This window comes from Rattus norvegicus, chromosome 16, assembly GCF_036323735.1.
Source record: "Rattus norvegicus strain BN/NHsdMcwi chromosome 16, GRCr8, whole genome shotgun sequence".
In the NCBI taxonomy this organism is placed as follows: Eukaryota; Metazoa; Chordata; class Mammalia; order Rodentia; family Muridae; genus Rattus; species Rattus norvegicus.
The window spans coordinates 26678489-26704527 of record NC_086034.1 but is presented as its reverse complement, the minus strand read 5'-3'; the positions used below and the strand labels follow the sequence as shown (position 1 = coordinate 26704527).

General features: G+C 40.6%; 1 protein-coding gene across 19 annotated transcripts in view; it reads right to left on the bottom strand.

Annotated features, from left to right (window-relative positions):
- Psd3 (pleckstrin and Sec7 domain containing 3) overlaps positions 1-26039 on the bottom strand; it is a 563941-nt gene that overhangs the window by 98008 nt on the left and 439894 nt on the right. For 18 of the 19 annotated variants that reach the window (XR_010058293.1, XM_006253039.5, XM_063275383.1 and 15 more), the window contains one exon: positions 3338-3381. Coding sequence is in view for 18 of the 19 variants with exons in the window: in XM_006253039.5 (XP_006253101.1) it covers positions 3338-3381 (44 nt within the window). In the remaining variant the exon portion in view is untranslated. Of the gene's footprint in view, positions 1-3337; positions 3382-22885; positions 24049-26039 lie in introns of those variants that run through there. The other variant, XM_006253053.5, reaches the window with a different exon arrangement.

The following is a 26039-nucleotide window of genomic DNA, read 5'->3' as shown; positions in this document are numbered from 1 at the left end:
ATGTTTCTTGATTTCAGTTTTCTTTACAGAGAGATAGGTCTATGTTAGAGCAACACACTCCCCACAACTTTTAAATCATATATAAGAAACAGAAAAATATTTACTGAGATTTTAATCTCAGATATCTCCTTGGAATTCCAGGGCTCCATAAAATGTGGTTAAAGAAAATTTATATTAAGCAGCAGAGATTCTTTTAGTTATTACAGAGGTCCGTAATTCTATATATGTTTCCTCCATGGCTCTAAAATCAACAATAACAAAATTTCCATTCAAGTACAAATTATCTTACAAGTTCTGCAACAGCAGCTGCTTTCCCCTGTAGTTATGTTCTCAGCTGTACACATGTAGGACCATCTTTTGAGAATGCAGTTCCTTGTTTATCCTTTAAAGTCTTACTATAGCATTGTTTTTGTTTTTTCCTTTCTCATTTCCCCCTCCTGGTGTTAGGTATTGAGCCAGGTGTTTGAACATGACAAGCACATGCTCTCCCACTGATCTACATAACCAACCTTTCCCATAGCCTTCTATGGAATCTTCACTACATGTATGCGTCACGGTAAGCAAAGGAGGAACTACGTGAAGAAATCAGACGTGTATCATTTCCTCAAGGAACCTGGAGCCTAAGGAAAATTTATGGCTAACAGCTACAATAATTGGTATAAACTGACAGTGCTATTAGATAAAGCAAAATGTATATTGTTTTCTGATTGCCGAGGCCAGGGTATCATGTGAGCTGACCTGTAATGAATTTGGGGAAAGATTGCAAGCAGAGAATAGAGAGAATACCAGAAAGCCATGTTGGGCCATGCACTAGTAACTGTGTTGAGTTGAAAGGAGGATTATGTGACAAAAGTGTGTAATATCTACATGACTGGTAGAATGAGGGCCCACATAAGGTTTCACAGCATGAACTGCCTCAGGTTAACATAGAAGAAAGAAGCAAGAGACTGGTGTGAGTGCACGCGTGTGCATGCACACACACAGACACAGACACACACATTTGGTGAGGAGGCACACAGGATGTATGGAATGGCAGCAGCATGATTGGACGAAAGGATATCTATTGCTTAAGGCCATGTCTAGAGAAGTTGTGACTGAAGTCAAAGATGATGCAGAGGCCAAACCCAGACAAGGAGAAAATGATCAGTGTTCACAACAGTAGTGAATATTTTCTAAGAGCTGGAAAGAGATGCTGCTCGCGAATGCTGCCCCAAATTCCTGTAGCTCACAGTAAAGGGACTGAAGTTAGAAAAGCAGACCAAGCTGCATTTATGTTGAGGGAAGTCTGTTTAGAAATGGCAGATAAAGTTTAGGAGATGAATGAGAGCAGTGCTCTCTGACGAGCGGCAGCGTTGAGCTTAGAAAGGTACCAACATTGTGGATGAAAAGTGGAAAATGAGTCTGAGAAAGAGCATAGAGAGCTGGCAGGGCACTGGGGTGCAGCCACATGTGTGGATAACACATTAAGAGCACACAGTGTGACCTAGTGGATCACATAAAGCTGAGGTACAGAATCGTTTCCTCAAGTTTGCTCTACAAACACTGTTCCAGTTGCTGCTTCTCAGTGCCATAAACTGTAAACTGAAACACAGCCTTCCACCTCAGATTCTGCTTGTGGGGTTTTATCACAGCACAAGAAACCAACTAGGGTAGATACCTTGCCTTTCTACTGGCTGCTTTATCCATCCCATTACCTACCCCTTTTGTTTCATATCCACTCTACACAACATCACACTGTTCTTTACTCAGGAGACACTGACAGGAGACACGGATGAAAGTCAAACTCAGAAACAGGACGCTGGAACTGGAAAGGTACCTATCATGAGTCTATCTAACTTCTTTGGCTTATAGAAGAAGAAGATTAAAACATAATCAATGGCTATAGATCAATGAGGGATTAATAGGAGAGAAAAGAGAGAGGATGAGAAAAAACTAGAACCTGAGCTTTCTTAGCTACAGAACCAGGTGTCAACAGAAGGATAATCTGTTTTATGGTTAGTGCTACAGAATACTTCTGGGTCCTCCTAAAAGTCACCTGAGACCCAAACGCTGATATTAACTTAGTCTACAGAAGAGGAAAACTCATGCTCAGATCGGACTCTGCAATCTAAGTTTCTAAGCTGGATGTCTGGTGCCTCTGGAGTTCAGAAGAGAGTAGAAAATCTGGTGGAACTAGAGCTATGCTTGTGAACGACCATGTCAGTGCTGGGAACTACAACTGACTCTCTGAAAGAATAGTGGGTGTTCATAACCATGAATGTTAAGAGTGTTACAAAGTAATCCTTGAAATGGTATGTTGCTTTTAAATGAGCTTTATCATATATAACCATAGAGATACAAACTCCTAAACAGATTCTTTTATGTATAAGCAATAACGTATGGCCTGGAAACCAGGGGAGTATTTCAAGTGGTATTGACTTTAAGAACTGTGTGTGTGCGATAGGACACCACACCAAGGTAAGGTGCATGATGGGCACCAGCCTGTTATCATACATGTGGGGCTTAGAAAACAACTTGTAGAAATTGGTTTTCTTTCACCATGTGGGTCCTGGGATCAGACTGGGTCCATTAGGCTTGCTGACAAATGTCTTAACCAGCTTACCCATCTCACCAGCAAACCTAATAATTTTTTGGAAAAAACCCTTTAATTGTGAATTAGTGAAAATTTAACAACAAAGAATTGTTGGCTTATATGAAGTTAAATAGAGTTTATCTAAACGGTAATCACTGAAGCATATTCCCTCGAGTAGTACATTTTACTATTGAGCAGATTCGGGAATTCTTTTTTGTTAGAGAGTGTTAATATGTAATGGCACTGAATATACCATAAACCTTAAAGGTTAAAACAACTGGCTGTTTCATGTTAGTGCGTTATTTCTCAACTGATCTACACATAGAAGCTTTTTTCTCTTCTCATTAATATGGGCCCACACCACGGAATGACTAGTATCATAAGAAACCTTCATCTATGACGACATAGGAAAATCCAAATGATTAGATGCTACAAATACCACCTATATTAGGTTTTGGAATAAAACAAAATTTTTTCAATAGCTTTTTTTTTCAGGATATTGTTTTCAAAGGATTTCCTATAAGGTGATCAATTGCTTATGGATATGGCAACCTGGGCAAAAGCAGAAGACTGAGTAACCCTTCCCCCACGACAAATAAAGATTTCTCAGGGTTGACTGGTTAACACCAAGCAGGTAAGACAAACAACGGACATAAAATAAGAACTGTGTGTGCATAGTTAGTGCTCTAAAATCACCCCCAAGGCCTAGAGAAAAATAGCAAGAGAAAACCACATCATCAAAAAGCTGATATCTAGCATACTCACGCTGCCCATTCAAGCTTCTCGTTCTTGATGGAGTTGTACAGAGCCTGTAAACAGAGGAAATAAGATCGGATTATTCTTTTCATTCTGTTCCATATGCTGAATTGAGTAGAGCAGCAAAGTCAAAGGCTTCAGTAAATGTTTGAGCCACTTCCCCAGGCCTTTGCAATCACAATCTTTATTAACTGCAGTGGCCTGAGGGCTCTGGGTCAGGCTGCGCGACACTAGAAGCTGAAGAATTCACAGGGGAAGCAAATGAGCATTTTAGGGAACAAAGAAACGTGCGCCAAGTAACAAGTCTTTTAGAAATAACACACTGTACTGTATGTTTTGCTCAGTGGAATTAGGGTAAGCAGAACATTCTAGTTCATTCATTTAAAACATGCTCTAACATTCATTAATCAGGACTTAAGGGTAGTCACAATTCTATTTATTTGAGAATTTTAAAAATACTATATGACATTAGCAGTACTTTTAAAAATGTATATACTAAAATTTATAACACAAAATGTTAAAATAATTAGAGCAAATACATGTAAGATCATATTTTATTAGTAGTAATAATGCATAGTGTATGAGGGGATCCTTAAATGATTAAAGGAATTTGTTAAGGAAATACAAAAGTCTGAATTCAGAGTCCAGCAACAATCTAACATGGCAATATTGTGCTACACGTGCTTACAACCTCAACACTAAAAGAGAACTTGGGAGGAGGATCTCTGGGCCATGTTGGCTGCCAGTCTAGCACTGAACACAGACTTTAGTAATTACCTCTTGAAAGTGGTAATAGTTGATTACTTTTTCAGTGTAAAGGTATTTTATAATATTATTTTATGATTTATAATCACAATATTTTATAGCTAATAAAAAGCACAAAGCATTTATGTAAAATTCAGAAGAAAAGTATAAGCAAGTACAAATAGAACTTTTTCTAGCACGTTGCATTTGGCACGCTGTTGCTTGCCCATAATCTCAGTGTCTGGGGTACTAGGGTAAGAGGATTATGAGTTCTATACTTGAGACACAGAGATCATGCCTCAAATGTTCAAGGTAGGCAATGACTGAAGAGGACAATTTGTGCCCTTCCCTGGCTTTTATATGCACATATCTGCATACAGCACAAACATATATAATCCCCATCTCCCATACATGAGGAAAAAGAAATCATGCTTAATGGAAATAATGGAGGAAACCACACATATCTTTTATACAGTAGAAAAACCAGGTAATAAGGGGATAAACTCTACTCATTTTTGACATGTTAAAGAAAGTACATCTTGTTTGAAAAGTGGAAACACATTAGGAATAAAATCAGAGTTATCCTAGAACTATGGACAATAAAATTGATAAGAACATTTTAAGTATGGGAGACTTATTCCCAGAGACATGGATGGCTTTTTGCGGTATCTTAATTACAGAAAATAATCTTTCCTCTATCTGGGAGGAATACAAGGCTGTTCAGAGTACTTTACCATAATTATTTATTCTATTGTACCCTTAATAAATGGTAAAATAAATGTATTGCAAGATTTGTTTAACTCTCAAACATAAACAATGAAGCATATCTAATTTTGAGACACTTTATTAATCATTTTGTTTACATCTCAAATGATATCCCACTTTCTGTTTACCCTCTTCACAATCCCCCTCCCATGATATCCCACTTCCCAGTTACCGCTCCACCAATCCCCCATCCCACATTCCCCCTCCATCGTCCCCTTTGCCTGTATGAGAGTGCTTCCCCACCCACCCACACTCTCCTGCCCCACCTCTCCTGCATCTCCCTATGCAGGGGCATCAAACCTCCCTGGGACCAAGGGCCTCCCCTCCTGTTGCTGTCAGGCAAGGCCAGCCTCTGCCAGAAGAAATGTGACTAGTCTTAAGCTTCCTGAGGAGACACATGGTAGAGGGCCTTAAGCCAGATATGGAGATGGATCCTGGAATTGTGTTAGTTTCTACTGTAACTGACTCAATGTTTGTTTGTTTTATTCTAAAGTCAGGTAATTCCACAGTTCAGTGAGTGCTACCTCAATATATACGTATGGTATGATAGAAGAGACAAAGCTTCCCAAGGGCTTAGTGAAACAGAGACACAATCACATTAGCTACGAGAGCGTCCTTGACTCTCCCAGGACCAGTACCATATAAAGTTCTTGTGGTCACTTTGCTCATCCATAGTACCTACCCAGGAAGATGCCTTACCTTAGAATAAGACAAGATAAAGAAAAGACAAGTAAGTTCCTAATGTGCAAAACCACGGCAGAAAATAATACAGAATAATAAAACTTACGGTGCTAGAACTTTTCCCCAGTAAGGTCTCAAGACAGAGCTCAGCCATGGCTATCTACTCCGAGACAGGAAAGGGTGGCGTGGGGTGTCAGACACTACTCAACCACTCGTCAGATGAGAAAAGGCAGGCTTCAGAAGTTGACTGTATGTACATGTACAGCCAAAGCAAATTCTCCGCCTTTCAGGGCGCTTCCAAATGTAGTGGAAGTACATTAAAACTACAGATTTTGTCAAAGTGACAAGAAAGTAACCAATGGGGCTCTCTAATCAAAAATAAAAGCAAAACAAAAAGCAAGCAAGCGAACAAAACCAAAGATATGAACCCACAAAAACTCCAAATGTTAAGCTTTAGAACTCTAACGCAATGCCAGAGGTGGAGAATCCCATGCTGCGGATTTTAGACCAGGTGAGGCAGTGCACGCCTGCAAGCCTACCACGAGGGAGGCTGGTGCACGTGGATCATGAGTATGCGATACGCCTGAACTAATAACAACTTCAATGCCAGTCTGAGTTATATAGTGAGACCTTGTCTTAAAAAAAAAAGAATTATGAACAAAACGTTTTATCAGTACTGTCTAAGCTTGCCTTCAGGCTGTGCCTGGAATATGCACCTGAAACCAATGAGTTTCCTACTCGGATTTGGGTTTCCTCCTAATATGTAAGATTTGCAAATATTGAATATTGCTTATGCAAATGCTCCAAGACACAAAATAGTCTGAGACAATTTCAGACCTAAGCATTTCAGATGAGACATTCCCAATCTAAACTAACAAATTCCTCCATGCACCGTCTTCCTGTTGCACATGAACATACTAGGGAGCTTTCTGCCAGTCCCCCGTGGAGTGGCCCATGCTAACATGCCGTGTAAGAGCTGTGACTTACTTTTGCTCTGTTGATGCACGTGTCATATAGCTCAAGCTGACCTTCAATTCACTGCTTGAGAGCCATCGTGAACTTCTCTATTTCCTGTCCCTACCTCTTGCGTGCAGAGAACAGGAGGCTTGCATCGCCCACCTCCCCCTTTAATGTGATATTCTGGATTGAACTCGGGGCACTGTGCATGGGGAGCAGGCACTTGATCATCTGAGCTACATCACATCCCTAACCCAAGAGTGCTTTTAGCTTCAAATGTCAAACACCTGAACTATACTTAAAGCAAGAGTAAGTTTTTATAGACAAATTATAAAAAGATATGAACAAAACCAGCCTGAGAGATGCAGGAATTAAAACTCCTGTATCTTTCCTTTCTTCCCTTCCTCTTTCTATGGCTGAACATCTCCAGTGTCTATTTCTCGTAAGAACTGTCCTCTGTAAACAGTGCATAGCCACACCTCTGAGGTCCTAAGTAAGGAAACAAAGGATTCTTTCTTCCAGCTCCAGCTGTAGAAGCCCCAAGAGGGCATTCTCAATGTGGTTTCATTACCTAGTCTCTGGTGTGCTGTCCATTTGCTAGACAATGAGGTTCTAGGCTGGGCCATTCCTAAGGAGAAATGGTGCTGTCTGTTCTGAGAGGGCAACCCAGGTCTAGTGACTAGACTAGCAAACCTCTCCTGGGCTCAGCAACTCTCAGTCTGTTTGTGACTCATTCAGCACTACCAAAGGAAAATTAAGCAATGACAGATTAATGCCACTGGATATTCTTTACCTCTGACTCCATTCTCCATCCTCCTCAACCTCCTGCCAGCTTTTCTAAGAGGCATCTGTCAAGGCATCCTTCTCCTTTTGGATGGGGGAGAATCACCACAAAGGAATGAAAGGGACGAATACTACCTCACAAAGGAAGAGGAAGGTGCGATCCAACATGAACGAACATCACCCAAGATGTCTCACATTATAACGCTTGAGACAGCCTTCCTCCTTGACTACTTATTTTGGACTCTTTTGGTAGAATCTCGGATCTTTCTATCTGATTCACCCCCAGTTTTGTGTTTGCATTTACTATCAACCAATTACATTGTTTCTCCTAATCCTAAGCCTCCCAACCCTGTAATGTTTCTGCCCTAAGTTAAGGATTTGGAGAAAGGCGAGACGACTCATGCTTATTTTAGAGGGGTTCAAATAATGCTGGGCAAGGAGGATTCTATTCTTGAAAGATAAGCTTCACAGAAGAGTCACGGTTGCTAGGACACATGCTTCAAGTACTTTTGTCACTGAGGCCAAGCCTGCTGAAATGACCCTGTACTCTCAATCCACTTATAATCAAATGTATTGGCCATGTGAGTGGCTAAAACTGGAGGTGCAGTCCCAGCTCAGGAAAATAACCTGGAAAGGTGGCCCAGTTAGGAAAGTGCTTGCTGTGTAAGCATGGGGACCTTGGTTATCACCCTTAGGACACACTTTTAAATAAATGCTGTACGTGGCAACATGTATCACATCCAGTAACTGAGAAATGAAGGCAGGTGGGTTCCTGTTACTCCCTCCACCTGAATCAGCAAACGGGACGGAGAGTGCCTGCGGAAGACACCCAGCATCACTGATCTTTGCACTACTCTGTCTCTCTGTCTCTGTCTCCCTTTGTCCCTTGTCTCTCCATCTCTGCTTTCCTGTCTGTCTACCTGTTCTGTTCACCCACCCATACACAAATACCTCTGTGTGTGTGCATGTGTGTTAACCCTTCACATAGCTAGAGAGAATTTCAGGATTAACAACATCTTGGCAAACTGTGTGCTTCCCCTTGGATTAACAGCTGAGATAACATAGACAAAAAATACCACAGGTCCTGTCCATATAAATCTACACAGTGAGGTGACGCCTGCTGTGGAGGCTGAATAACACACCCCCCAAAGATAACTCTCTCCTAATTCTTAAAACCTCGGAATATTTCCTTATATGGCAAAGAAAAATCTTTAGATCAAATTTAAAGAGTTTATGATGGGGAAAGTCTGTGGGTGGGCTCTAAATGTAATCACAAGTATCTTTACAAGAAGAAGGCTGAGGGCAATTTAAAGAAGCTGAAGGGAAGGCAAGAGAAAAGGAATGAGGAGGGTGGAGTGACACAGTATTAGCCAAGGTTCCCCAGCAACCCGAAAGCTAGAAAAGGCTAGAAACAGATTCTCCTTTGACCTCTCAGGGCAAGTGCAGATCTGCCTCTACATGACTCTCCCAGTTCCACTCTCCAAAACTGTAAGAGCATATATTTCTGCACCTTTTAAATACAATGCTTCTGTGGTCATTTGTTACAGCAGCCACAGAAAACCAATGATGCACCATGGTATGAATGAAAGGCAGGCATCTTAATAAAAGCAATTTGTAGAAATATTTTTTATATCAATCCCTAGATAAAAGTATGTTTTACTTTATGGATATACACCAAAATTTGTCAAGTAATTCTACAAATAAAGGAAAATTTAAAATTTGGGCCCCACCCCAGACACCCAGAACTTCCCTTGAGAATTCTGCATGAATTATCAACAACTATTTCAAATGCCATCAGTCGTGATGCATGATGCCCTAGCTAAAATCGAAATTCCTGCAACTTATCCCAGGAGCTCTAGAATGATCCTTCTGACACTGAACAGGACAGATGGTGTTTTAAATCTGAAGATGATTAATTTTAAGAATGAGAAAGCAAAACAAGTTGTTTAAATTGCAGAAATATGGGAATTTGGTTTAAATTTACTTTTAAGTCTTTGTTCCTCACTTCTGATTGCTTCTCAAAGATGATAAAATGCCATTTTATTCAAATCTTAGCACCTTCCTGGCAGCCCACACAGGCTCTTTTTCCATTACCGCATTGTATAATCAGGATTCTCTCTGTTTCCCCAGAAGCACATTTTGTGGAGTTGATGGAACACATGTATTTTAGTTAAAGCGTCTCTAAATTCCAATGATGTTCTTTACTCTGTGGATCCTGAATAATTATGAAAAGTATGTTAGATCTTACACTGCTTCCATTTCAACTGCACCTGATAATGGCAACAGTGGGATTTATAGCACCAAGGTTATGATTCCCTGAAAGTGCCCATATCCCTGAGCCCACTGGAACTCACCCAAGTGTAAAGGAGATAAAGTCACAAACCACCTAGTGGGCACTTCCCTCTGTGGCTCACATTTCAGGTAGCAAGCTCATGCCTAAATCGGGATCGTGTTTTTCCATGTCTCTAATCAGATCCAATTTTTGGACCAAACCAAAATCTCTGTCCTGGACAATTAATTTAACTTTGTGCTGTGGTGCATGGACAAACAGGAATAGTAGCCGTAAGGATATCTAACCACAAATGGACACATCATCACAGATCCACAATGGAAACAGGAAATGTAGACGCTCTTACCTTAATGAAAATGAATATGAGGTGTCATAGTACAGCTCATCATGTAATAAACATTTTTAGCCCTTAGTAGACACTATGGAGGCATTATGTAGACACTATGGAGGCATTATGTAGACACTATGGAGGCATTATGACAGGTACAGTTGAACCTACTTACACTGCCTTTAAGGGTCTCTTATATAAAGAATATAACGTTTACTGCTAACCCTGTCTGACCTTACCTGGCTGAGAACTAGTCACGTGACAGACTCTACTTCTCACATACAACATACAAGACACGGTCACACAGTGGATTTAATAAGCGACATTGTTTTATTTATGTTTTCATAGAAAAATTCATATAGAAAAGAGATCCAGAGTAAAGAAGTTAGAACGCATGTAGATGTGGGGCTCCTGCCTCTAAATTGTCTATTGAAAAGAGATCATTTAATTTACCTGATAGTTAAGCTTGACTGCCAAACACACTTCTCTTTCTGAAAAAGTCTTTCCAGAGATAAATTAAGATGGTAAATTCTCTGACCATAAAGTACTGCTGTTAAACTGGATAATGCTCCCTACACTGTGTGTGTGTGTCTGTGTGTGTGTCTGTGTGTGTGTGTGTCTGTGTGTGTGTGTCTGTGTGTGTGTGTGTCTGTGTATGTGTGTGTCTGTGTGTGTGTGTCTGTGTGTGTGTGTGTCTGTGTGTGTGTCTGTGTGTGTGTCTGTGTGTGTGTGTCTGTGTCTGTGTGTGTGTGTCTGTGTATGTGTGTCTGTGTGTGTGTGTCTGTGTGTGTGTGTCTGTGTCTGTGTGTGTGTGTCTGTGTGTGTGTCTGTGTGTGTGTGTGTCTGTGTATGTGTGTGTGTGTCTGTGTGTGTGTGTCTGTGTGTGTGTGTGTGTGTGTGTGTGTGTCTGTGTGTGTGGAGGTTCATAGAGACTAGAGGTTTATGTCTAGTCTCTTCCTCCATCATCCTCTGCCATTTTTGAATAAGGGTCACTCACTAACCCTTGTCAGTGAAGGTAGGCTTTTGGCCAGTGATCTCCAAAGATCCACCTACTTCCTTCCCACTCCAAGTGCTGGGAGTTACAGATTGTGTACCTCCATATTCAGCTTTTACATGGATTCGAGGGATCCATGCAGGACCTCTTGCATGAGGACCAACTGTGACACTATTTTAGCCTTTGGGTTAATCTGTTGGTGGATTCATAAAATGCTGACATTACTGGATCTGGTGAAAACTAGGGGATGGGGCCTAGTTCCAGGAAAGAGATAACTGGAGGCAACTGTCCATGGGGGTTACTTTGCTCTGACTCCTTCCTGTGGGACACAGGAGAAGACGACACTCTACTACCATAATGTTCTGCACAGGTTCATGGGGTCAAGTATCTGGAGACCGACCCCTATGGATCTATGAGCCAAATACAATCTTAATTCTTTTGTAATCTGGTCACTGCAATATTGGAAAGCTAACTAATGGACTGGTCTTTGTTGGCTACATATGCAACCTGAGAGAATGGTACAAAGTTACCTTCCTAGGCTCTGTTGAGCTCTCTATGATTTTATTTGGAACAGATACAAAAACAGGCTCTTTTATAGTCTCTCACACACATCTCTTTCCTTGCACTACCCACTAATACACCACACACACACACACACACACACACACACACACACACACACACACACAGAGAGAGAGAGAGAGAGAGAGAGAGAGAGAGAGAGTTATAATTAAGTAGTAGCTATCTTATTCTAAATCCCAAGTATGAATTCCAAAAATTAATGTATATTATTGATCTATCTTATTATAGGTTTACCTTTAGGGAATGTATTTTTGGAATAAAATACCTATTTCCCCTGTAATTTTATTACAGAAAATTTCAGCATTTATAAATTAAGAGAATCACACATTATAACGATATACCCATGGACTATATTTACAGAGTCAACTCATTCTGACCCATTCATTCATCCTTCTATTTTCTCACTCCGTCTTATTCGTCAGTGTATTTAAAAGTCCACAGTAGCCAGGGATGTTAGCAGAGAGTCCCTGTAATCCTAGTACTTGCAAGAGGAAAGCAGGAGGATCAGCTGCTCAAGGCCAGACTGGACTACATAGTAAGCAGAAGGCTAGCATGGGGTACATATGACCTGTTTCAAAAGGACAATCTAAAGCATGGGACAGATCTAACAGCACATTTCTACATATGTCTCTTCTACATACTCCAGCCTTACATCTACTTTTCAATGTCTGTTTGCAGGTTTTATAAAGAGTAATTGATACAAAGTTAATGTAGTACAAATCTACAGATCTCAAGTGTACCTTTAAACATGTTCTGGTAAGTGCATTCACCCTATACAACACATCCCAATTAAGTTACAGAACATAAACATCAACCCCAGAAAATTCTCCCATACCCCCTTCCTGACCAATTCTCTTGTTAAAACTGGACATATGTGCTCATGATTTGATGCCAAGTGAGACATCAGCTCGCAGAGGTTTGAATCTAAATCATAAGCCATGACTGCTCCCATGTCCACAGAATGCTCACTGTTCATTCTTTACAGTTTTCTGACCAATTTTGTCTTCAGCAAATAAAGTGACTGCCAGCGGAGCATGAGATCCTGAGCTCAAATCCCTAGCACCTATTTTAAAAGCTAGGTACAATATCCCCACATCCTCTGTCAAAGATGGCAGGAGGGTCCCTGAGACTGCTGCACAGACATTCTCCCCAATCAGCTGAGCTTCAGGCTCAATGAGAGCCCTTGTCTCAAAAACTAATGTGGAGAATGCAACCCCAAATTTATGTCCCCACACCCGGCTTACTCTCCTAGCATTCAACATTAATCTTTTCCTAAAGCCATTCATTTATGTACATAGTAAGTACTAGCCCAGAGGGTAACATGATTTAGCTTCCTGTGATGTTGAAACAGAAAGCAAAGAAACAAAAAGGTAAATATAAGTTGATATCTCTGGTGGCTTACCAGTTAAGTATTTTAAGATGATGAAAATAAGATAACTCAAAGGATCCATTTTAGATGGCCAGAGAGTATCACTCTGCAAAGCAAAGGCAGAACACAACCCACATGCAATATAAAGTCTGGGAGAAAGGGGTGAGCTGCTGTAGGTACACCTGAGTAGGAGGGTTCCCAGGAACAGAAACAGACATTGAGCAGATACCATAGGATATAGTGGGCCTTGGGTGTGGAAACCTTTGCATGCTGGGAAATAGACAAGCAGGTCCTAGGGTTTGTAACTTGAAAACAATTTGATGTTTAGGCTGTCCACTGGGTAACCAGTGCATTATTCTAAACAAACGAGTGTCCTGCTATAATTCATGCATCTGCTGTAGAGAGCTTACAGACGGAGAGAGGGAGAGAGAGGGGGGGGGAGAGAGAGAGAGAGAGAGAGAGAGAGAGAGAGAGAGAGAGAGCGCATAAAACCACTGTTTAGGTAGGAGGTGTGATTTGGGCTGGATGACAATGGTGGCAGAATAGGAATGTATCATGATCTCTCCCTAAATTATGAGAAAAGGGTGGCCCATTTCTACATAACTGAAGCATACATTTTACAAACTGAATAGATAAACGGTTCCAATAGTAGCACCAGAGATCCAATGATATTCACATTTATTTATTAAAATAGAAGAGTAAGAATCAAATGTTGTCTGTTTGCCTTTAGTCTTGTCAGTGTTCCATAAATTATCTTGAACTCAGTGGATTTCTTTTTTAATCCTTGTTGAGAAAACCTGGCCTTCAATGATAACAATGCTAAGTACCCGTAAGTATGATCGTGGGTCATAAACGCAGACTTAATGGTCTGGACATCAGCAAAGCTAGATTCAAACCTGCAACTTAGGAAGGGGGATTCTTTAACCTCACTAATCAGGAAGCCGGAGGGCCTGGTACTTGCTTCAGGATGTTGGTTGCCTGATCAAAAGCAAGATGTGTAATTAAATTTTAAGTTGAATGAGCAATGAATAACTTCTCTTTAGTGTAAGTGTGCCCCCAAATTTTACATTAGACATAGGAAAAGTTGTTATCTAAAATAACCTGAATTTAATCTGGCTGCTTTGCATTGATTCATATTCCTTAAATCTGGTGACCTCATGATAATAAAAACGCAAGTACAGGAGTCAGGCTCCAGGCTCCTTTTATTTTTAGTTGAATATTTTATATTCTCCTTATACTACTTCCCTAAATGGAGTTGCCATGACGATACCAATGCATTCTCCAGCAGAGGGTATGTAACCCAGGAAGAGTTGACTGAAATATAGATGGCATGACAGGAACATATTAAAGTACCCTCATCTTTCTCCAACTCATTATAGGTGTTAGAGACAAGTATCTTGAAACCTCATGTGAATGTGATTTATGTAGAGAACTTACAGCCCGAAAGCCTACAATAAAATTGTACGTAATTACAGTCTTAGTGAATATGCGTGGAACATTGACTTCTAAAACACTCTTCAGCATACGCAGCTCTTCATAAGCTCCAAATTCATTTTGATCTTAGCCACCTCCTGGTTTCACTTCTATTGCTTCCTCCCTGATCCTCTGGGGTGCTGTTTATCAGAAACTCGCCTGTATTTGGACAGCTAATCCTTGCTTGAAAAATATGACATAACCTACATTTTCAAAGATGATTCTAGATAGCACTTGCTAAGATCTGCTGTTAGATCGTCTCTTTGATAGTCCTTGTTGTTGAAAGGTAGCAGATAGAGGCCACAATAAAGAATGCTTTACAATCTGAAATAAGGGGTACATAAATCTCAAATGACCATGTAATTATATGCAGTATTTAAAATACATAAGAAAATGGTCAATTATATTTAATGATTATGAACATGATCATAAAGTTAATGTGAACAGTTATTAAAGAACTATTTTGTTGGGCAACAATCTGAGCCCTTTTAAATAAATGGCTCCTAAAACCAATCCCCAGAAGACATGAACATTCAAGAGGAACACGAGGCCTGGCATTTGCTCCCTGTCATTTCCATACATTAAAAAAAGCAAAGAAGACAACTCTAAGTGGACACAGATTTTATTCAAAACAATCAATGAAGCTGCATTAAATAATCAAATCTAGTGGGTCCTAGGCATTAACTTTTCATAAACAGCAGAATTTTCTGAATAAAGTTTGGGGAACCAAACATAATTGTCATTTTGTTTCATTAAGATAAAATTATTTTTAAAATAAAAGAACACAACTTATTAACACCATTCCATTGAAAGTAATTATATATTTATTTAATACATACCTCTCTATATAAATATACATGGCACCTATGTTATAAACACATCTACTTGTCTTCCTGCCTACTGTAACAGGACTATATCCCCTCACACTTTGGAGGACCATCAGTTTTGAGCGCCTACGTTACAATGACAACATTGATAGAAATTATAGCTAAGCAACATGGCACAGTACAGCACCTTTTAAAAAGTAAAGTTTCTTTGTGTTTGCCATGTAACTAATCAAACTGCATTTTGCTGGTGGCATGAAATGAGTTTCCTGGGAACCTTTCTCTACGTCACCTCTACTATCTCCCATCAAGCTTCCCATCTCATATCTGCAGAGCCCCATGACTGGTATTCAGTCAGTGCTAAGGCTGGACTCCTCCATTCTTTCCTGTCTCCGCTGCCTGCTTCCATCCCCTACACATCTGCGGTCCTGGAGGTTCCCCTCCCTCTGGGCTATTCCACTTCCTGTTTATTAGATACAGGTCTTCTTACTTCTGAGAAAATATACCCGAGGGAGGATGAAGGCAGAGATTCCTTTTGTGAAATATTTCAACATTTCACTCACAGCTGCTATTTTCCACACAGGGATCTCACCATGGGCCTCAAAATGGGTCTGAATTATGGCTGAAGGCTCTGGTTAACACAGTGTGGAAGATGAACAGAAAACACAGGAAAGGGAGGGTCAGTGGCCACACTAGGGAGGGGAATGCACTTAGAATTTCTAACCTGAGGGACTTTAGAAAGAGCAATCTCATGTTTTGAACGGGTGGCTGGGGCCTTCATCCCTGGGACTTGATGGGTTCTGCTCACTCTCCCTACCTGCAGGGCTGCAGGTCCCTGCATGCCAGCTTTTCCCTAGTGACTGAAAGGTAAAAAGATACCTGCTTTTCAGCTATCAAATGATAGTTTAGGGGATCCTCTCATTTGCCCTGTCCTCAAAGATCTACCATTTCCGCCCCAAGATTTCAGTGGGGTTTTTCAAGGCATGGAAATAAAAAGGTACTGTTCCTTTAAACTAATTAGAGTAGTTATGTTTTGACTGAATAAAAACATCATTTATCTGTGGACTAAAAAAACATAGCATGGGATTGATGGAGCATACAAAAAGCCCTTCACGCATTGCCCAATCATGATAAGAGTCTTCTTATTTGAATGTTTCTAAGAAAGTAGAGTGAAGAACAACAACATCAATCAGCAGAGAGAACTTGGCATTCTATCTGTCTTTACCTCTCTTGTGACAGTAAACAGCTGCCTTTTTCCAGGGCCTAGTGACACAACTATAATCCCAGTCCTCAGGATACTAAGGTCGAAGGATCCAGAGTTGGAAGCCAGACAGAGCTGTATAACCCTCTCTCAATAACTTAAAGGTAAAGGCTTCATCCCCAAAGCACACAGTCAGGAAGGACACCAAATGGATCCTTATGCTGGAGATCTTAGTAGGTGACTGTAATGAATACATACAGCAGGGACTGACTCCTGCCATGAGCTCCAGAAGCTCCGGGGACTGAAATCTTAGTGCTTATTATGAACACTAAGGTATGGCCAGTGGGTGTGTGCTGAAGAGCAGAAGGTGACTACTCTACTGAATTACCCCGATTCAGCAAGACGGGACTATCTGGATGGCTAAATAGTATTTATTATTTGACTAACAACACCCGAGCCTGGCAAGGAGCATCCTGACATCTCACGGTAGTTCACAATCAAACACTAAACTGGCTGTGACAATCAACAGCAGATCACGAAAAGACCTGGAGTAAGACAGTGTCTTATTTGGTAATTTTCACAGAATCTTGACATGGCGGGTGGTGCCAAAGGTCCTACTGCCAAAATCAAATTCCACCGAAATCAGAAGATCTTGCATTTGAAGATGTGTCCATCAGACCACAGAAAACTGGTTTTTAAAAAAAGTGATTAAAAAAAACAAGCTACTGGAATGATAATGCAAAATTCAAACTAAAAACAATTAGTAATAGCAGAGTAATTTCAAGATAAGTTGAGGAAGAAGGTGTCATACTCAGCTACTCAATGTCTGCATCATTATAAATATATATTACACACACACACACACACACACACACACACACACACACACACACACACACACCCTAAAAGAACTCTAGATGTTTATAATCCTTGAAGACTGAGGCAGGCAGGCCCCATCTAGTAGACTATTCTGAGGGAAAGGCATTATGCATTATCCTTTTGCATTTCCTTTCTAACTGCCCTGATTTCCACCAAGGACTGACTTTTAAAAGCATGTCTCTTTTCCCCCTCTTCATTCTTATCACAGATTTTCCTTTCCCCTCCCTCGATTCTGGCAAGAGTGGTGTCAGTCCCTTGACAAGAGTGACTGTATAGACTGGCATTTCTTTTCCCAGTGTCCGGATGCTACATGGAGGTGAGCAGGCGATCTACTCATAGGAACAGCAGAACAAGAGCACAGGTTGACGCTGAGAGTTATTTTTGAGACACTCAAACTGAACACCCCACCGAATGTCCTTTTCTCAAGTGAAATGGATCAGACTGTGATGGTAGAGGATCTGCTTTTAATTATGTTCAAGAGTCAGCAGGTGTCACCCAATCAGGACTTGGTTTGGTGGACACTTCCCCCTAAATAGCCATTTTTACACCCTGGGGGCAAAGGTGTTACCTTACAAGAAAGCACAGCAGGACCTACGAACCCCAGCACCCCAGCTGGGGCCTGGGCCCCAACGGACATGACCGAACCCCAGCCACACTTTGCCAGCTTGGAAACTCAAGAATAAAAACCAAATGCAGACAAGATTTTGTGTTTTAACAAGTCTGACTCAAGTCCTGAGGCAGATATACAGCTATTGATAATGACACAAACTGGGGGACACGCTGCCAGAGCAAGCCTTGTCTCTTCCTAAGGTCTACACTGGGAAACACAAACGAAAACATTAATATATCTGCATTAATTCGTCTGTCAGAATCACACTGAACAAAAACATAGCTTCCTAGAACACAGAAAGTTCAGTGTAAAGATAATAACCAACAGTAAGAAAAGAGCTTTGGGGATAAAATTGTCTCAGTCTTAGCATTTGCCCCTGATCCTTTCACAATACCAGGGTTTTAACCAATACCTATGATGTTGCTAACATTGTGACGTAATAGTCAATATAATATCTCCCCCAAAGCTTTCGACTATCATTTATGTGGATTGAAATATGTTCTGCTTCTACTTCAGAGTTTAAATATGTAATATTTTGTTATGTATTTATATTATTATATACTATATATGCAAGGGCAGTTTCAACTGAGAAGGTAATTCCTTCATATTATACAAGACAGATTTTTAAACAGGTTGATGTGAATCTTCTTCCCAGATTTAGGTTTTTGTCTTAAAAAAATGATCCAGGGGGGAAAAAAAAACATGATTTCAGTCTGCGAACCTCCCACTAAAATTTGAGGTTCCAAAAGGGCACTGTAAAGACTTCTGGGGTTCTTTTGTATATAGCACTGACTCACAAAGAAGAGGTTATCAGCATTCACCTAGCACTGCTAAAGAAAAAGCGAGCAAATCCTTTGCCGACTGAAAAGAATGGAGTTGATGGTGCCTTTCAATATTATTGCAGCGTGTTTTACAAAGCAATGAATTAAGCATTCCCCAAGCAGTACTTTGGCAAAGCACTTCCATTTCTCTCTCACATGTTTACAGTTAACATCTCCAGGAACCCAGACCCATCTACAGTGCTATAAAACTCACTCACCTTCCTGGAAGCTAGCTTGGTCTTTGGTTTCTCTTTAAGGAAAAAGTATAAGTCCATCAAAATTAGAAAACTTAACCTTGCTCAGAAGAAGGATATCTCATCAACTGCAATTTACTGTAAGTCTCCGTGAGAAATGACTTGGGGAGAAAGAAGCAGAGTGATAATTAATGAGGAAAACCCACACTATGCCTGGGCAGCGTCTTGGCTCACAAAGCAGATGGCCAATTTCTTCACCATGTACCATCCACAGTAGCATGAGTTTCATGAGATGTGCCTCAAGTTTCTTTGCTACTTTAACAAACAAAACATTTTTAAACAGTTCGTTTAATCTCAGTCATCACTGAGAGGATTCTTAGCAAGATGATGCTGTTATTCCCCAACATCATGCCTCAGTGATCCAACTATGCATGTTGCTTTCGTGCTCTGAAATGGCATTAAAAAATGACATTGTCAAGCTGAGGTTGGGCCCAGGTAAGTATGCTTGGTAAGAGTTGGGCACATAGGGGCTGGGGATTTAGCTCAGTGGTAGAGCACCTGCCTAGCGAGCGCAAGGCCCTGGGTTCGGTCCCCAGCTCTGAGAAAAAAAAAAGAGTTGGGCACATAAAACAAATCAAAGCATGAACACCACCAGCTTTTACAACTCTTAATCTAAGCCAGTAAGAAAAACAAAGTTATACCATATAATTTATATGTACTTTTATATATAGCCAGATGGGGAGGAGGAAATGTGAACACGTTCAGTAGAAGTGTGGTTTGAATTAGCATGTTGAATCTGGTCGAGTGACTGACATGCATATGTGAAACCTGAAGTTCACTGGATAGCCTGCACCATGATAAACACATAAATGGATAGAATAAAGACACATGAAAGTCAAGAATCAATATCCCCAAATGATTCCAAATTCTTATTTCTGTCTAGCGTGTCCTGTTGACCCTGGTAGCAGGAAGCTCTGTGGCGCCCCGTCATGGCCAGTAGACCGAATGGCAACTCTACCAGTATCAGGTAATTAAAAGACAACTGTTTAAATGCGTTCATAGGCTCAAATGAGACACTTCGAAAATCAATACCAGTTTCCATATATGTACAAGGATCCTTCTTAAAATTCATTAGCAATGAGTATCCGCTACATTTCATCTGTTCCAGAATTTGATATAAATATTACCCAGAAAAAGGAAAAAAATCATGTTCTTCAAAAGAAAAAAAAAGATTTCATTATTTTTAAGAGGGTGGAGGGAGTTAGGGGGAGGAAGAGGGCAGATGTGGGCTAGGGGGTTGGTGGAGAAGTGACTGGAAAGTGGGATATAGTGGGATGGAGGGTTGGTGGAGGGGGTAACCAGGAAGTGGGATATCATTTGAGATGTAAATGAATGGAATGATCATTAATAATAAAAATTTAGCTAAAAAATCTTGAAACATTTTTTTTAAAAATTTAAGGCAATAAGTAAATAATTTTTCAGAAACCTTTTAATACTTTCTTCAAATAAAAGACAAAATATAAAAGTGGATGAAAAGTGAGGCCTGAAAATGAACTAATTTCATAGTTATACAAATAAATGATTTTATGGCAACAAAAAAAAGTTAAGAAACATCAAAGATGACAGTTTTCCAAGAATATAAAACATATTAGAATTAAACTATGTGAAAACTATTTACTTATTCTAGAATAGACTAGGTAGTTTTAGGGAGAGAATTTAGTCCTAGAAGTGACCTTGGCTAATTAATGTTATCTTCTTATTGCCTTTCCTGGAGGAAAGAGTCAGATGTAGTAGAAGAAATAAACTTTCTTATCACGGGCTTAGACAACCTTTTATTTTTTGCAGACAGTCAGATAACTAAAAAATACTACTTAACTGATTAGCAGGAGAAAAACACTGATTTGCCTTCAACTAATAAAATTTTACTACTAGATACAACTGAGGTGAATAATCCTTTTAACTATTAGCACTTGAATAAAACATGTGCAGTATAGAGAAGAACATAGGTTACCATGTAATTACACTTGTCCATAATGAAATTCAGTTAATTAGTTTAGGGAACAAGTGCTTAGCATATTCAATTAGCTTCATTTAGTGAACAAAATTTGCTAATGAATGATAATATTTAATGTATCTAATCTCTAATTCTAATGGAATACATACACTAGGAAAAGAGGCAGACATGAGGTGACAGGGAGACAGAGTCAGAGTCTAGGAGCCAAGACCTTATTTATATTATTTCATAAACACCCCAGAACTCAAGATATAATATCCATAAATTCATACATATAATATATACATATTGTGTTTATATTACATATATATAGTTAGTGACGGCTTCTTGACTATAATTCTATCAGGAGCGTGTATACAATACTCTTCTCAAAGTGAACAGATTCCTATCAGATAGGAAACTGTATAGAAAATAGAAAAGTCATTAGATAAATATGCTCATTTGGCACCTGATAGCTTATATTAACCCATACAACCTAATTCTGAGCAAACCAATAGTATTAAAATGATTAAAATTTCATCAGGATGGGAGTTTACAAAAGCATTCCCAATGATGACCTCTTACTTCTCAGGGCTTCTGACTACAGGTTATAAATATAATACATATTAAAATAAAATTCAGAGATGCTAAATTAGTGTTCTTTGCAAAGTAAATTTTATAACCATACTGACCACCACATGCACGCCCTTCTATATCTCCTTAATACTGTAATACCCTTTGGGATTTACGTCAGCAGGAGACTATAGTCATCATACCATCGGAGGTCGCATAGCAGTTGCAGTAGGGACCAAGACATGCTTATTCTGGTCATATAAAAAGACTACCGAAAGATACATGCTTCTTCCTAAAACTGTTATTTTAAAATTACCAAGAAAAAGCCACCTGTTAAGAACTTATTAGAGCCAAATTATTTGCTAATGATTGACAGGGTTAGATTCCACTGTCTCATACTGTAAGGTGAGAGATGGGGAGCCAGCAGGTCTTAAAGTCACCATCCACCACCTATCTTTTGTGAGGGGAACCTGTTAGGACCAAAGTCTTCCAATACTGTAATGACACAGGACGAAGAGGCTGGGAGGAAACAGGAGAGGAGGGCAGTGGAACAAGGTTGAAGGGGGTAGGCCTGTCACTCTCAGTGGGTCTGGACAGAACTCATGTGAAGGCTACAGTGATATACATCCACCTCCCAAGGCTTTTCCTACACGTCGTCAAGCCTGTGAATCTTGTGAGAATCATCCCCGTCCCAGCTCTAGAGTTCTCTGATCCTATGATTCCATCATTCCATTTTTAAACCTGTGGAGTGGGAGTGTTTCTGAGTACCCTGCTCACACAGATGGTGGTGGGAAGAATCTCAAGAATATGTTGCATGTAGTAAATGCCCACTTCACTACGTAGTCACCCCCTTCCCATGCCACATGAACCCAGATTGCTATCTCAGAGAGAGTCACAGAAAACACCAGTGCTTTATTAATGGCAGCATAGCAGCAGCACATACATACGTAAGGAACACAAAAGAAGGAATTTCTCCCAGTTACACACACCTGGCAGTGAGCATAGCAAGAATATAGCATACAGAACAGGGTCACTTTTCTACATTAGCTCCACAGACTGGGGGAGGGGGACAGACTGGGAGAGGGAAGAAAATAATGAACTCAATGGAAGATGAAAATTACACAAGATATTTCTACATTCCTGATGTTCTAAAAATACGCCACACTAAAAGCCATTTTTCAAGGCAACCTTTCTGAGACTATAACACGACCACCATGCCAACCACCAGTTTCCACAAGCAATGCTCTTTCAATACTGCCTCAATCCTTCCCTTCCACAAACTGGCTCTGTGAAGAACTGCTGCAAAGCCCAGCAGGTCTCCTGTCTGGAGTTCAGGTGTCACTGCTCGCCCGAATCCCACTGATTATCTTAGAGCCATTTTATGCTTCCTGTTACTTTCTCAGTCTGTCACTGCACATCAGACGCTGGCAGACTGCATAGCATCCTGCTATCCCACAGTACCACTGTCCATAATATTTAACATGGCATTTCTTTACCTTGGTCTCCTTAGCAGAAAACTCTGAGGAGTTGGAAATTTTCATAGACTTTGACCGGTGGGACTGCCGCCGGATGGAATCCTCCCGGGAGTACTTCACAGAACCTGAGGTCCTCACCCGTACCTTGCTGGCACTCTGAACACTATTCACACCAATCATGTTGAAGGTCTATCAGGGAATCGGTTTGGAGAAATAAAAAAAGGCACTTTCTACCCGTTACAAAGCTCTAACGCTGGAGGAACTCTGCCGGCCGTACCCCAGCAGCTCCAAGCAGCTCTGCGATTGCCTTAGCTTAGGAAGCACCAGGCTGCCTCCCCAGCATCTTCAACTGTTTGCAGTCTGATTGTTCCAGGCACGGCTCACGTCACTGGCTGCAAAGAGGAAAAAAAATGCAATCCCACCCCTGCTACTCGGCTCTTTTACACACACACACACACACACACACACACACACACACACACCCCATATTCACAGGGGAACAAATGGCAATTGGCCAAGCAAGCAGTTCATTAACATTCCAAATAGCAACACCATTTCTCTTGTGATATTGTGCAGTAATCTCATTAATGTCAACAACAAAACAGAGAAACCGCAAATAAAAGTCGCAAGTAATCGCACGGCACCACGTGTGGTGAGAATGGATGGAGCCACGTCTCTAAAAGGGGAAAAGAAATGCAGACGGGTATCAGGGTATCACCAGGCTCAATCAATTACAGGCTTGTGGCAGAGGACTAGCCACAAAGGCATCTTGGTAATCAATAATTTCCCTTGCTTTCCTGTTTCAAACTGTGTTGCTGCTCAGAAGAATTAAATGTTTCCTATGACCTTAGAATGCCACAGCCTGGTACTTAGACAGGAACTGCTGCCTTGTTCAGCAAATGCAGAAGAATTAGTTACCTTCCTATTGCACTAAAGTTAAGGGGGGAGGGTGTTAACTATGGCTTAGAGTAGGATCAATAAATCCAATCCAGATCAATAAGGAGATTTCCCAGAGTCTCAAATGCTCCGTGAAAATGGGAACCTGCTGCTTTCTGAGAAAGAATTACAAGTTGGACCTTGTTATAAAATGAGACATATTTAGTTCTGACACATGAAGTTCCTTTTGCATGTCTACAACTGTAACAGCAGACTTGCCTGGTACCACAGAAGCAGCAGGGCAGCTGCAGAATCAGGTCTTGGTTTGGGTATTAATACAAATTAACAAAACAAAAATAGTATGCAAAAACTACTCTGCCAAAAATGTTGCCTCAATTCTCTATGACTCTTAAATCTAAATCTAATTCCCTTTTTGATTCTTGAGAATTCTATATAGCATACAACCCATTATATATATATATATACACACACACACACACATATATACACATATACATGATATACTCGGACATTAAGATATCGGCTGTTATTCCCCTCTGCCAAGCAGCCCAGGGAAAGGGAACTCTGGAGCCTTTGATTTTTTTTTTTTTTTTTTTTTTTTGGTATCATGACGGGCTGTGTTCCATTTCCCTTCACCATCCCCATCCTTTCTTTGAAGCCTCAGGGCTTCAAGTGTTCTATAAGCACACTGACAAATGAATGGGATTTGGTTTAAAATAATAATAGAAAATAAATTTAGAAGATCTTAGGGCTCACCTGCCTTTAGGGATACATGGAGTTCAGAGTCTATGCCATCATTCAGTCTTCTCTGAGGTATACCTTTCTCACCTCAAGTAATGGGCTCAGAATATAATGGCTTTACAGTTTATGGGGAATGATTCGAAGATATAAAACATATATAGCGGTGCAATAATGCTAACCATTTGTAATATATGCAGTTGCAGCCAGAGCACACTGTAAATATATCTAGGCACTCAGGGGAACCACAGAGATACTGCACCACACCGGATCCCAAGCAGCACCCTGCATGTATGTGGTGTCTCCTCAGAGCCAGCACTTGTTATTCAGCCTTAGGATATTTGCCTGTCTCCATGGGTGGCTTTAGCATTTCTCCAATATGACATCCACCTCCACTTCTGGGAGACACTGAAGGAATGTGTTATTTTTTGCCCCATTGCTGCCCAACTGGCATTAGCCATAGACTGCAATAACTATAACCACTTGCTCTGTTCAATACCTGCAACTCCATCCACCTGTATGATAAGGGTGGTCAGTCTAGGATGCTTTGAACAACCAGATCCAAGCCCTTATTCTGTGCTAAATGATAGGGCATCGTCTCCCCCCACACTGCAGATGCAGTGAAGCTTTCCAAAGCCAGAGAGAAAAGCCTTCCTCCTTCCCTGCCGTGCATTCTATGTTCCATACCCCTGTCTGTGCGCTGACACACACCACTGCAATGGCTCTCACGGTCCAACAACTAAGAGCAGGTGGTGTCTCTGACCTCCTAAGTGTGGTTTTCAGAGGCACCTGAGACTCCTAGCTCTTTGGGTTCTTGGTGTTCTCAGGGCCCTTTGGTTCTTGGTTCTCCATTACTGCCCCTTTCAATCAGATCCATGTCCTCATGCCAAATTCTAGTACTAACTCTGGTCTCCATACCGCCTTTGAATATGGGTTTGCCTCCCTTTTGTGAACCCTTTTCAGTGATTCCCACTTGCTGCCCTTCTTCCAGGACCTGTGTTGCCTCGCCCCTCACCCCCCAACACAGTCTACATAGTTGGCGTCTCATGATCCAAGGTCAGCCTAAGGATAACCTGTCAAAGAGATTGCCACTAGCTACTCTTCCTACCAATCCTTATCTTCCACCCTAGGCAGTCTCCTTTATGAGACCTACACCCCCCACCTCTAGGACACTCATTTGGTCTAAAGTCATAGCCATCTCAGGACCCCTGTCAGTAGCTAGTAGAGAACAGTTCAGTGACGATGTGTGGAGTAAACAAACTACTTAAATATAAGACAAGTCTGCCTATCAGAGTTCATGTCACTGACCTTGCTTTTAAAGGAATTTAATTTTCTGAAAGATGAATATAGTGAAAAGCAATAAAATATTTTGATTTGCTTATCAAAAAGCGTCTAATTGAAGCTTTTTCCCATTCTGGTTGCTTAGTCTTTCTACTCAGAAACAAGAACTATTACATGCTTCACATGAATCTCTTCAGAGTGAATCCACCCATACATACTGTATGAATATATCCATTCACAGCTTATGGGCAATACATGG